The sequence below is a fragment of the Schistocerca cancellata genome, chromosome 2 (assembly GCF_023864275.1).
Source record: "Schistocerca cancellata isolate TAMUIC-IGC-003103 chromosome 2, iqSchCanc2.1, whole genome shotgun sequence".
Lineage (NCBI taxonomy): Eukaryota > Metazoa > Arthropoda > Insecta > Orthoptera > Acrididae > Schistocerca > Schistocerca cancellata.
Window position 1 is genome coordinate 11,968,660 of NC_064627.1, and position 15,180 is coordinate 11,983,839.

General features: G+C 39.2%; 1 protein-coding gene across 2 annotated transcripts in view; it reads left to right on the top strand.

Moving 5' to 3' along the window:
* Nucleotides 1-12,311, top strand: part of LOC126161305 (uncharacterized) — an 847,447-nt gene extending 835,136 nt beyond the window's left edge. For both annotated transcript variants that reach the window (XM_049917059.1, XM_049917060.1), the window contains one exon: nucleotides 9,176-12,311. In XM_049917059.1, the coding sequence (XP_049773016.1) occupies nucleotides 9,176-9,701 (526 nt within the window). In that variant the 3' untranslated portion in view covers nucleotides 9,702-12,311. The remainder of the gene's footprint in view (nucleotides 1-9,175) is intronic.
* Nucleotides 12,312-15,180: the final 2,869 nt, after the last annotated feature.

A 15,180-nucleotide genomic window follows, 5' to 3' on the forward strand; every position in this document is an offset into this window, starting at 1 on the left:
TGGTGAAAGCAGACGAAACATTACAGAAAGCAGTGTAAATAAGTGCATTGCTGTGGAATGGCACAACCCACTCAGACAGGACCTGCCACACAAACGGCTAAACCCTGCTGGACAGCCTGGTAGCTCTAAATCTCCCTGTATGGCCCAGCAGGAGAAACTCAGCCCTAACATCATACAGCGGAACCGTTGTAGTCTTAAAAAAGAATCAGACCGGTAGGGTGACACGTCCATCAGGTGTTTGACAATCCAAACTCACATTCAAATTAATGCAGCAAAACTTTCAAAGTCTTAGGAATAAGCACAATGAGTTGGATCCATTGCAGCAATTAATAACCCTGATGTTTTAGTTATAAGTGAACACTGGTACACAGATGAGCTAATTAGTGTATGTAAGTCACTCTCCATGATCTTTTGCTCTGCCTTCAGTAGAAAAGAGAAACATGGTGGTGGGGTAGCTATCATTGCACCCAGCGGTAGTAATTATAGTGTAATAGATGTAAGTGCTTTCAGCACTGAGAGTGTAACAGAACTAGCAGCAATTAATTATAAGTGGGGGAAAGAGAACTTAATTATTATAGGTCTATACAGACCTCCATCTGGTAGCCTAGATATTTTCTTTGATGTTCTTAATGACCTGCTTATTGACATTGACAGTAAATACTGCAATAAAAATGGCTGGGTTAACATAATACTAACTGGAGATATAAACATTGACTTACTGTCCAATGGCTCTATATCTAAAACATTAATTCTAATACTAGCTCAATTTAATGTAAAATTTCTGATAAACGAGCCCACTAGAGAGGTCAATAGTACAAAATCATGCATTGACAACATTATAACTAACATGTCCCACTTTACATGCAGTGCATCAGTTCTGAAGCTTGCCATTTCTGATCACCACACAATACAGGTATTGATAGAAGCTGAAAAGCTTCATGTCAATAGAAAAGAGAAACAATATGTGACAAAAAGAATCACCAATGATGACAATGTTAAAGATCTCAACAGTTTGCTGAAAAGCTTACAATGGGGTGAAAAAAACAGCATTACTGTCAGTGAATTTGAATCAGATTTTTATTATTGCTTCATTGTTTCATGCTCAGAAATGACCTTTACAGTGCAAAAAAATACAAAAAAATAACTGGATAAATCATGAAGTAAAAACAGCAAGAGAGAAACTTAGACTTTTCCAATATGCAGTGGTTAATAATAACAATAATAATAGACTAAAGGTAGAATTTAAGAACTACCATGATTATTATAAAGATCTGCTGCTAAAAACTAAAAGTAAATATGCAGCCACAATGATAAGAAACTCTACTAACAGTCATTTAGCTGTTTGGAAAGTAATAAATAGCTTTAGGGACTGCAAGGACAGATCAACTAGTGATTTTACTATAAACCATAAAGAGCATATCATGAAATGTCAATGTCAGACTGCAGATGTTTTTTATGAGTACTTTTCTTCTGTTGAAAAATCTGTCAATAACCATTTTAAGAATCTTCAGTATAGATATAAGGGCATTCCAATCAAACAAAGCATATACTTCGACCCAACCAATAGCAAGGAAATCAGAAACATAGTAAGGTCATTAAAAAATACAAAATCAGCAGGCTATGGTGGATTGTCTATCAGTACACTGAAAAGATGCATAGACAACATATGTGATGCCATGGCCACAGCACTAAATGGTGTAATTGCATCAGGTTGTTTCTCATTTAGTCTAAAGATAGCACAAGTAACCCTGATGTACAAGAAAGGTGATAAATGTAAAATTGAAAACTACTGCCCTATCTCAATCTTTCCTGCATTTTCTAAGGTAATTGAGAAAGTTATTTATACCAGACTAATGACATTCCTGAGTCAACACAATTTAATATTTGAAAATCAGAATGGCTTTATGAAAAACAAGTCAACTTAAGTAGCCGCAGCACAATTAACAGACGAAATAATAACTGCCTTAGAGAACAAGGAGTATGTAACTGGAGTGTTCCTTGATCTAGAAAAAGCTTTTGATTGTGTCAACATCACCATATTACTTGACAAGCTGTGGAACCTGGGTATTAGAGGAACTGGCTATGAGCTAATAAAATTGTATATGAGCAATAGAAAACAACTTGTCTTGCTCAAAACAAACAGTGGGGCTTTCAAATCTAAAATTACTGATATCAAATATGGAGTGCCTCAAGGTTCTGTCTTGGGACCCCTTCTTTTCTTGATTTATGTTAATGATATATGGTATTATTCTCCTAATTGTAAAAAAAATATTGTATGCAGATGATACATCAATTGTGTGTAAACATGTGGACTATGACAGTCTGGAGGTGCTGTGCAACACTGTAACTAATGAAATAGTCAAATATTTTAATGAAAGCCATCTAAATGTAAGTGCTTCAAAGACTGCAATGATGGAATTTAACACAAGGAAAGAAACAGAATTTGGCATGAAATTATCCATAGGAAATGACATTGTAAAAAAGAAAAAATGGACAAAGTTATTGGGAATTACAATCCAGGACAGCCTCAAATAGGACATGCATATCGATTTCTTAGCCTGTAAGCTGTTGAAGAAGTATTTGCTATAAAAGTGATTAGCAAATATTGTAAGGATATGGGTGTATTAAAAATTGATTATCATGCCCTACTCTCATTGAATTTAAACTATGCCGTAGAAATATGGGGTGCAACAACTCGAGCGATCCTAAGCACATTATTAATACTACAGAAAAGAGTCATCAGAATTATTTGTGGTGCCAAACCTAGAGAATCATGTCGGAATCTGTTCCCAAAATTAGGTGTGCTTACCATTGTAGGTGTATACATATTGAAAGTTATATTGCTCATGAAAACAATATATCCAAATTTCAACTGTGACCTGCAGCAGTACGATACAAGGCACAAGTTAAGATACCATGTAAATAGCCACAGAACAGCTTTATGTGGAAAAAATTCACTTCATTCTAGGCTGAAGCTAGCCAATGCCCTACTAAAAAACCTCACAGCCCTTCCGACTAACAAATTAAAAGATCAGCTAAAAAGAATTCTTATTCAAAACCCTTTTTATGCCCTAGATGAGTAATATATCTATATGAAAAGTGCTTCATAAGTACGTCAAGCTCATAGTTTTAAGTGACCTACAACTAACATAATGTTGATAACAGCAATATTTGTAATATTGTGATTGTATACTACCAAATGTAAAATGCATCAAAATGTAAATTTATTAATACAAACAAATCTTTAGTTTGTAATTTATAAACAGATGTATTCAGAAGAATAATCTGTATGGTGTCCTGAAACTGTATTATTTCTAGGGATTTTATTTGATTATTCAATGTTGAATAAATATTATTATTATTATTATTAGGAATGCCCCATTGGTCACCCAGTACCAGTTCAGACTGGAAAAACTGAACTGTATCCTTTGTCACAGCTCTGATTATCTATTATCGTGCCCCAAAGTTAGACACATCCTACACAAGATCCTTCCCACTCCTCCTGAAGTGTTGTGCTGTCGCCCACTCGACCTTCACGGCATCCTAATCTGTGCCTGTGCCAGTCCAGTCCAAACCAGTTGTCACAAGGATGGTATCCCTTTGGAAGGCCCAGTTGCAAGATCTCCCCAATCCACCCACCCAGAACTGTCATAGGTTTATCCTGCTCCATTAGTCTATGGGCTCTCTATGAAAGCAGCTGTGTTATGCACCAGCTCTGCTGCAATCATTGCTCAGCTGTTTATGTCGGTATGACTGCTGTATGCAGCTGTCCACAAGAAGCTCGATTTCAGTGGCTGCTTCACAATGTAGGATGTCTGTGTCCTCCATTGCAACACCAACTTTTCTGAACTATGCAGATGGGAATTGCCCTTACAACACATTCTCCGATCCTGAAATCGTCCCGGACTCACACTATTGTAACCTACTCCCGTGCACCATCCAGCTAACTGTTTCTGCCCCCTGTGTGCTGTCACCTCCTCACGATTCACCTCCTCTCACCCTGACTGTGTGCTGCTCTCTGCCAGCACACCCACTGGTCTTTTCCCCCCTCTCCGTCCCTCACAGCCACCTGATGCTGTGCCTGGTAGCCCTGTCCTGCCACCTCTAGTCACTGCACGCTCTCCCAAGAAGTATTGCTTCCTCTTCCCCCACCCGTACCCTGCTATCCCTCCCCCTTCCTGGCCCACTCTGGATTGTTGCTCCCGTTCAATTCGTGTCATTTGCATTCTGGTTGGAGTGGCTAGGGATAGCAGTCATGTGTGAGAGGTGTGCTCGCTTGTAGGAAGGTATGTGTATTTTCTGAAAAATGCTTCGGCTAAAGCTTATACGTAACAACCTTTAGTCGTACCTCTCTGCAACTCGATGTGTCGTCTTTATGGTGAGTAGCGAGGTATCCTTTCGTTATATTGTTGATTTGCCGATGTGGACTTTCCACTGGAGCCTGTACAGTCAACAAGTGATTTTAGAATAGTGACCAGGACTGAATGTATCACAGTGATGGGCTGTGCTGATGCATCCATCAGAAAGGCACCAGGCCAACTTGAGACACGATTTCAGAACAGACATTGTCACTCCACAATTTGAAACAGATATGCAACTGTGCATTGTTTTGTATGACAGTCATTTTGTGAGGCATGTGAATACTTTAGAGTTAAGAGAGCAGTGGCATGCACAACTGTTGAGAGAGATCGTGAATAATAGTTAGAGACTCGATACATTGTTCTGCTAGCTTCACAAAGGAATGGATAGCCATAAGGAGGATTTCTGGTAAATGTTGCGTCACCAATAGCTACCCTAATGAAACAGAAATGGTCTTCAAACTGCATATGAAGACATCACCTAGAGAATAGTAGAGTACAATCACTTAAAAAAGTTGTTTGAGACCCAGTAGACTATAGGAAGTAATTTCTGAATTCACTAAGGGATGTTACAGGACCTAAAAAGCACATGAAAGATATCCTCTAGGTTGTTTTTCAACAAATCTTGCTACTGGATTCATTCCTGACTCACTGTTGGAGTTAATATTGGTCCTCCTCTCAAAACCAGGGAAGGTCCATAAAATGCATTGAAAAACATTAGAATACATAATCATAGAGATTTGGCCAGGATCCTAGAATCTAGACAAATATGTAGTCACTGACAGTCTGAGTTCAGGAAATAATTCTCTACATTTGACAGATTCATCCTGCCTGAACGAACACTGTAGTATTGTCTCCAGTGAAGATAGCTAGTAATATATTCTTCAATCTTAAGAGGACCTCCAATATTACTTGTATCCATGGAGAACTCCACAAAGAAGGCTTTCAGGAATGTCTGTCCATCTTCATCTGATCCTTTCCCTAGCTGATACTTTTTTAGATATGAGACTTGTCGTACTGTATCAGAGAGATTAAAGCAACAGAATGATGCCTCTCAAGGATCTTTTTTCAGTTTGTTACAGCAGTCAGTAGTAGTATGTTCACAATTTATTTTCATCCAGTGTTAGGGGTTTGTGGATGACTTCAGTATATTCTGCTACTTCTTCTCCTTCAGTCGTGGAATGATTGCGTGAAATGAAGTGATTCACACATACCACAGGTTTTAAATTTTCATCAAAGAAATGTAATCTTGCTCATTTTAAGCATTCCTATTCCTTTTTCAACTTATCCATACTCAAAATGAGGAAGACTCTTAATTTTTGATATTAACTCGTGTTTATTGGTCTTATTTGTGGTGAGACACATGGTAGCTCCAGTTGAAGCTTTGAAGATAAACGCCTAAGAGCACTGAATATATTCGGTTGCTGGGGTACAAGAAGACTGAACACGTCTGCTCCAGTTGTGCAACCTGTCGTGACTCAATGCATTATGTATGGGCAGAATAAGCTGTCATCATCAAAACACTAGGCTGGCATACAGGCAAACAATACTGGCCACGATATTTGAAAATTGTCTACAGTGTTCACTGCAACAGTATTAGACTCACAAACTAGGCATATCGTACCTGCCTTCCCTGACTACACGTCGAGGCTCGTGAGCCGCCACATCCCTCCGCAGTAACACCTCTTCGTTCAGTATTTGTACAGTCTACTGTTATTCCGTACTGTGGCTGTGACTGTGAGGGACGAGAACATTTGGGATTCACCCTGAGAAAGACGTAGTGATACTTGGGGTGAGTTATATGAACAGTGGTGTCATCCACCACCTCAGTTGACAAAGGATCTTGGAAGGCTCCAGAAAGACTTTATCAGAGCATTACAAATATATTGTAATTTTTACTGCTAGGTATAAGCAGGAGGGGGAGGGGATTGCATCAGCTGCTCTCAGTATTCCCCTCGAATGTGTTGTCAAGATTTGCTTACCCAGTGATTTATCTGCATTTTGCGCCAAAGTGTATACAACTTGAGGGCATTGTAGCAAATTAGACATAATTGTGGCATGTACCCATGAGGTAACAAGTCTTGATGATGCAGTGGAATATTATCTACCGACAGAATAAGAGAAAGAGAAATGGGAGGGAGATGTCATTTTGCTAGGTGCCAGTACATACCTGAATTCTAATTGAGAAAATGCTGTGGTATAAAGTGACATAATGTGGCTCGGGCCACACTTCATTGGAAGGATTGAGGAACAACGAGCTGCAGTCTCGGAATCCAACAGTTTGGCCGTGATGTTCCTCCTCCTGGCCACTTGTGAGAGATTAAGTGATCCTAATACAGCTTTGGGTACAGAAATGTACTGTCAGAGATGGATTCTTCCTCTGACGGTAGGATCCACCATCGTGGTGGGAGGATTCCTGTTTGCTGCAGTGTGTGTGGTGTTGTGATGATAGTGAAGCAACTGGTCTAAATCCCGATTCCCCCCCTCATTTTTAGATAACTGTGAGGTGAATTTACTTAGCATTGTATGTTACACCTGGTGTGCATAACTGATTAGTTTGAAGATTTCAAAGTTATTCCAGAAGGGCTGGGTGGCTTATTCCTTTTGTCTTTTACCTCTCACAATAACTGCTAAGGGTATTTTAGCCAGTGCAACATGATTGCTCTTGTATTTCAACGGGGGGCTTATGAAATGACTAGAGAGCAAGTTTTATGTACCACGTACTTCAGTGATGCAAGTGTTTGTGCAAATGGGACAGTCAGTACACATTAGTTTGGAGTTTTATAACTTAATGGATGAGTCTTGCTTCAGTTGCCAGAGATTGTGGTCATGGGTGTGCGAATATGAATACTGTTTGTGTGTGTGTGTGTGTGTTTTCTGTCCGTTTTCGACGAAGGCTTTAGTGGCCGAAAGCTCATTTTCTGACAGTCTTTCTGTTGTGCCTATCTGTGATTCAGCATCTCGGCTCTATGCTGGGTAGCAGCTATCCTTTTCGTAATAATGGGTGTATTTAAATGTTTTAACCAGACTCATCTAAATATATTTTGGTAGTGTCACTATCATCCTGTTCACACATGTCCCAAAAGCATTTGCCACAAGAAGACAATCTGCATCCATACTACTCTACTTATTACAGGTTGTGTGGTAGATGGGAGCTTGACAAACACCATTTATAAGTGCCAGATGCCATCTTGGATTATTTTTCACTTAAAATCCAATAGAATAATATACTGAATATGGTGAAACGAATTATAAAAGTAGGTACAGGATACTTAGTATGTAAGCTTATGATGAAAGGATGAGTTTGTCTTATCTATAAGAAGACATTTTCTTAGAAAGAGATTATTGTCCGTAGAACCCGAGCCACAGGAGTACGTTTCGAGCCTCTTAGGAAAATAGCTCATAATGTTACTAAATAGTTGTATCGGGATCTAAAGTGAAGGAGAGGCACCTATAGCAGACCAATGTGTGGCACACAGACACACTTACCAGAAAACAGCATTCGATGGCTTTTGTGCTCTGGTGCTTTCCCTAGTACAAAGTACTGCTACAGCCCTTGAGCTCACTGATTGTAATATGTCAGAACAACCGAAAGGTTACTGTTTGGGAGAGAGATATGACTCGCGCCAGAGTGTGGAGAGAAACACAGGCAAGTGTGTCACTGACTTTATTACATAAAAGGTAATTCCCCAAATCCACAAATGTGTTTATTCGTGGGGCAGCAGTACACATATTCAATCACAAAAAGTACAGGCACCCAAATGCTCACTATTGCAGACACAGCAACACTGATTTATGATTATCAGTTAACTTAAACAGGACACTCAAGGCAGGAAGGGGGTAGCAGTGTGGTGCAAGGCAGGAGTGGCAGAGATAGACAGCTCCGTGGCTGCACGGGACGAAAAAACTTCTGAGGGGGTAGAGCATTTAAGAGATATGGAAAGATGGAAGATTGAGATGGAGGGAGGAAGGTAGTTGCAGGGCCCACATGAGAAATGTAGAAAGAGTGGTGGGAGAAGGCAGTTTCCCATCCAGATCATGTACTGTCTTCCCATATCACTCTTTCTCCAATCCCCATTTGGGCATTATCACTCCCCTCTTCCCCCCCCCCCCCCCCCCCCCTCTCTCTCTCTCTCTAACTACCAACTTCTGTTCCATCTCGCTCCTCCCTGTTTCCATACCTCCTGCATGCTCTATCCCCTCAGACATCCTTTCATCTTGTGCAGCCATTGAGCCATCTGTCTTTCCCACTCCTGCATCACACTACTCCACAACCCCAGCATCAGCCCATGAATCTTTCCATATCCCCTCCCCACATCCATAAGCCCAGGTAGATGGTTTCAATAATAATTGATAAATTAATCATCATTATCGCTGTAGCTGCAGTAGTACACATTTGGTTTCTGTGTGATTCTGCGTGAAATGTGTGCACTTACTACTAGAAAAGAAAAAATGAGAGCTGAAAAGCTAGTTTTCTATGTGGTGTGTCTCTGTGCCGCATATCGGACTGCCACAGGTGAGTGATTACCTTTCCCTTATTTCACATATTGTTCCATCCGTGAATTTCCATTATCGATAATTGTATTGAGATATATTAATAAAATAGTGAGAGTTTGGTATAATAAATACCTCACACAATTAAAGCAGGAGAGAAAGAATTGTATTCAGACTAATGGTAATTAGTCCTGCTTCCGTAATATATGCATTATATCTTGTATGCATTATATCTTGTTTTATTCCAACAGATTTACCTTACGGAGTGCCTAAAATACTGCCGGATGAGAAACTGTGTCACAGCTGTTCTTTTTTTTACACAGGGATTCTTCCACAGACACACAAGCAAATCACGCCAGGCGTAGGAGACACACACTGCCCACATCTGACCCTTCTTCAACGCTGTGGCAGCCGTGGAAGCGCAAATGTCGACCGTTCAGTGCGGAGAAACTGTCGATACCTCTACCGGTTCCTCACCCGGTACACATTGCTATCACCATCCACAACCGTGACAGTGAAGACCCCGTACCCCTCGATTCCGAACTCTGCCAGAACATCTTACGGGCGGTCGAAGAAGCGCACAGTGATCCTGCAGCGGCAGCAGAGGAAGACGCTTCAAATGTGGCGAGGTTCCGCGGCGGGAATGGCGACGGTACAGATTCGACCGGAGGCTCGAGGAGCTCTGCCGGGGAGGTCGCCGGAGCCTACAGCTGGCGCAGCTCGGACTGGAGCACCAGGCGCAGGAACGACTCGGGCTCCGTCAGGGTGGACCTCGCCTCTCCGGAGGACGTCACTTTGGACACCGACACGTCCAGAGTCACGTTTAGCACGTACGGAACGACAGTTTAAATGTTTTGTTTTGTTACCGAAATGTTTCGTCGAGAGACAATTTTGCTGTCGATGTCAGTTAAGAAATCTCATTTGTCTAGCTACTCGTAGACTTCAGTTTCTATATGCTTCCTCTGTGCCATTGTTCTGAGTATGTTTCCATTCTTGTGCTGTAGGGGCAACAGTCGATTGCAAAATTACTTGACAATGCTTAAAAATGATTTTTAAAATGGGGATTCCTGTAAAATTCAGATACGAACCAGCTCACATTTTATGAATTTGTGACATTATATTACCGCACTCGCATTAGTAGTCGGTCTGAGGAGAAATATTTGCCTGGTAACTTTGTCAAAAGGTCACTAGAGACTTTTAAAGCAGACAATTAAATGATCGTGCCCGTATCATTAATTCGCAGATTAAAATGTGAAGTTAAAAACCTGTGAAGAACAGGACATATAAGCTCCTTGCCGAGAATGAATTGACTTAGCAGTTTGATGTACAAATCTATTCCCCATCTGAAATAAAACAAATAAATCCAATTTCTTTCTTACGGATATATCTAACTTGTTTGAATTTACAAAAAATATATTTGCTTTGCCCGTACGGTTTCTGTTAAACAGTTTACGAAAAGAAAGAAAAAAAGGCATTATATGGACATGTGAAGCTCAGAATTGTGAATGCTATCTTTAAATAATATCATTTGCAGACATTTTCTGCAATCAGAAACATAATGTTTATTCTTTGGTGTGTGAAACAGTAACAGTCAATGCAAATTATAAATAGTCAGTGTAAATTACACAGGATCTTGAAATATATGTCAGTGTTGGTAAATGTTCAAGCTGTGGTGTAATTATCCTACAATATATATGTATATGCTCAAGTTTTATTTTTAATAAACCATAAATAATTCTGTCACAAGTGAGAGCTTACAATAAAGTCACAAGAAATGGCACTGAAAACATTTCCCATTTCCCACTTCCTTTATGTAATATACAACTGATTTTATGAGAAAACAGAGTTTATTGCTTTTAATGTCATTCTAGTCAGTTTTAATCTTTGTTTTGTTGACAGGTTCTTCTGTGTTATTTCACCATAGTTTTACCACCATTTCTATTCTGCTGCTTGCAGAATACCTATTGGCACAAATCCTGTATGCTGCTTAATCCCTTTCCATTTCATTTTTATTCACCAGCAGTAACATTTTTGTCAAACCTCACTGTTTTGAGAAGCAATAATGTAGTTCTAAATTGTGCCCATACATAACTTATGGCAGTGCCAGTACAGTGAAACAAGATTACATAAAATTTTATTGCTATATTACAGATTGTAAAAATAACACTACAGCAATAGCAGAAAAGCATATCTGGTTTGCTGAGCGTACAATAAGACTGATTAACAATGTGCATATTTATTTTCATTTAAATATATGTACAATGATCAAATGTAAGTTGCCATTTGTGCTATAAAATAACAAATCATCTAAGCAATTGCTCCAGTAACAGTGTTTTACTGCTTGGACATATAAGAGTAACAGAGCATACCTCCTAATTCAGCTTTGTAATTTAATTGTACAAATCTTCAAACATTCATAATGCCAGATGTTGTTGATGACATTTACAAGTAGACACTATCTCAAGGTTTTGAAACAAAGACATTCTTATGATCAACTTAACGAGACAAGGAAACAGTGCAGCTGAAAAAGACACAGTATGTACCCAAGTTGCTGTACAAAGATGTCGAACATTTGGTCCAAAGCAAACTATGACTAGAATGTTTTCTGCAAAAGCATGTCACCATTTTTTTCTGTTCAGAGGTTGCAATAATTTGTCTCTTTCATGTCTTACACTCCATAGTTCTCTTTAATTTACTCCTGAGAGAAGACTTTTGTTTATAAAACACTTGAGGCTTAGTGCCTACTATTGAAGCTAGACCTTGTTTCAGTGTTGGTCAGTATAGGTGTTCTCATCCATTTCCGGGCATGTTTGAAGTATTTTTTGTTTTGTTTTAGTTTTGTCTTAAGATTATACAGTAAGAAGGAATAAAATCACATTAAGGATAGATGCGACAGTTGTAATCATCTGTCTTTAATGTAGCATTTAAATTTCAATTTTGTCTTTTTTTAAAAACTTTTTTCACGTTTTATATAATGATAATTATTTTATCATAAAAGGAGGGTAGAGCTACTGAACAGCACCAGTTTGATAACCAATATTTAATAAACATGAAGAACAATTTTTTATATATCTTTTATGTGGTTCCCCCTTCCTTATGTACCTGATCATATTACCTAAATCAGCAGCTATTTGGGTATAAGAGCATCACATCTAAAAAAAATTTTAAAAAAATTAAAAAAGTTAAAAAAATATGAAAAATGTAATGTTGCAGATAATGAGAAAGAGCTGTGAATTAATAACATTTGCACCATCACTTATGTGTGCTTCCCAGTTTTTATTATGCAAAACTATAGATATCACTGTAAATAATGAATGTTTCTGCAAGTGCAAATATGGCAACAGAAATGGTGAAAATCTTGAACTGCTGATGATGTCCATAATACACCAATTTTACATGTAATACTCTTTTGTACAAAAAGTACCAAAATAAAAAAGTCTAATGCTGTTATTGAAAATATGCATTTGAGTCTTCACTAGCCATGTGTAATATCTGGTTTTTCATTTTACAGATTGTACCTACTCATCTCACGAATCTGATAACATATTAAAAATATCATAAGGTGGCTGCATGAGTGTCAGACTATAAACCCAAATATCCAGTACCTCCCCTTCCTCATTTTGCAGAAAGATTAACTTATTACATATTACCATAAAATGAGTGACAAATGATGATACCACTAATGTAAAAAATGAAAGGCAACAGACCCTATTTATTCTAGCACATAGCTCCTTGAAACCTATAACAAACTGAACATTTAACCTAGCAACCATTCACAATGAAAATTAAATAAAAGAAAACAATGCACACTAATGTTAATATTGCTTTGAATGTCACTGTCTCTCCATTTTTTTCCAAGTATATCGTTTTGTAAATATGGTTTTGCCTTGAGAAAACACAAGTTCTTCTTCTTTAACTCCCACATATGTTTCAGTGATTTTATTTTCTGTGAAAAATGTAAAAATTTTGCATAATGGTTGGTTGGTTGATTTGGGGGAGGGGACCAAACAGAAAAGTCATTGGTCCCATCAGATTATGGGAGGATGGGGCAGGAAGCTGGCCACGCCCTTTCCAAGGAACTGTTCTGGCATTTGCCTGAAGCGATTTAAGGAAATCGTGGAAAACCTAAATCGGGATGACCAGACACGGGTTTGAACCGTCGCACCATCTCGCTCAGTTTGCAAAGGGCTTTATGATATTTATATTCGTAACATTATTAACAAGAATGTATAACTTACTATCACATACTGATATTTATATGACTGTCGGTCAGTTGCAGTACAGCTGATATTTTGCCTTACTTCATCATCTGCAATTAGTTAGTATTTCTCAGTAGTACTTGCAAAATTGTTAGGCCTAAAATGAAACTCCTGTCTTTTTCATAAGCTTTATTAATGTTAGATTATAGTACTCTCATTATTTTTCATTCTGCTGTCAGCAGTGATTTACTGTGAACTGCATCTGGCAGCAGCAAAGTTAGGAATACCACAGATTACTGGACTGTGAGCAAACCAGCCACTTTAGTCAGGAGGTGCTTTAACATGGATATCTCCAACAGCTTCACAACTCTTAAGGATTGCAAACAAAAATGTGCAGAAAACCCATGGAGTTCAGTCCCACAAAACGGGGTTGAAAAGACCAAGAAAGGTCAGCTACAGAGCAGTCATTGCAGGAGAATGTCTGAACTACTATTGAACTCTGTGGGTAGTGAATACCGGGCAGCCAGCATTTTTAAGCCAAGTGCAATGCCCAACCATGCCACATGTGATCTCGGGTTAGTGGAGTGCAAGGGTCCGGTTTTGAGTAGCACTTTGGGACAGTAATTCAATATTTAGAGGTTTACTTATCGACTCGTGTTTTTGACTATATTTCCAAATGAAACTCACTTAAGGCACCATTATGGAACCTTGTCTGCTCACATGATTTTCAGCTGTCAGTATATTAAATATTTCGTTTGATGTACCGAAGATTTCTCTGTGTCTCCATAAATAATATTCACTGATTATTTATTAACATAAAGCTTACACGGGCTCTGTTCAGTGCATGAGGTGCTATAGAACTAAATGGAAAAAATACTATTAAAATTGCTTTGAAAGTGTTTGTTACGTCTTTGCAGACCACTTTTTGTGTTCTTTCAGAGCCTCTATCTGACTGTCTGGTAGTGGCCCGCACCTCATCTCGATAGGTGAGTGCCATTATCCCTGCCGTTGCACTGTGGCTTGAAGGAAACTCTGAAAATCAAAATGTACACTAATGGAATCAATATTAATAATAACCTATCATGGATCTGGACACAAACACGTCAACTTACTTTTTTTTTTTTATGTGCGTAAGATGCTACAGTTTTGTATCGTCAGAGGGGAAACGTCTTTCGAAAGAAGATTGTGTAGCTGTTATTGGGGGAGCCAGGAATAATTTAGGCCATAATCTCAACAAGTGCAACTGAAGATGAAATGAGGCACACCGCTGGGAATACCCCACACACAAATGTCATCGGTTCAGTTATTGAGGATTACTGCATTTGCTTTTGAAGGATTTGACTGAAGTTTCACCAAATAAGGCACAGCTTACACCTTAATGTTTCTGAAAATAGGACATTTGCACGACTAATTTCCAGAAGCATTCATTGTAACTAGAATGCTGTGTGTCCAAACCCTGTCATTTCCAATATTTTCACTAGGCATTTTTTAACGTAAATGTTCCGACAAGATGGGAGCTACCAAATAACTACAGACACAGCTGCAATCATAAATGGAGAAAAAAACTGGCATCTTGGACAGTGCATTGGCAATTTTGCATTAAATTTAAGGTGCAATCTGAAGCCTGCATAGGTCCTGTGACCGAGATGTGAGCTAAGGAGACTCACGCCACTGCCGAATAAGTTGCGGTTTGAAACAAAATTTTATTTGTTGACGTGTATCGGGTATAGGGCATCAGAACATCAAAAGAGAAGTGTTACAACTCCCCGAGCTCAGGGGTCGTAACATGTCAGAATGCTCAAGAGGTACGGTTTGGGAGAGAGGGGTAACACACTGAAGCGTGCAGAGAAACACTGGCGAGTGTGTCATCAACTCAAAGGTACACAGCTGGCCTTTCACTGACCCCGGTGAAGGCACCACACAGTGTGCATGTGTGGATTAGCGTCGATGCCAATGCTGGAATGTGTTGTGTCGTTATCCGATCACCTAGACTTGCAGACGTAGAGCTCCTACTCGCGACACGGTTAAGGGGTCACCGTGTGTGTCGGCTGTGCCGACAGCCTGTGACACGGCCGACTGCTTGTCGTGTGGAGTGCCAAAGGGACACAGCCACCCGCCACTGTTGCAGT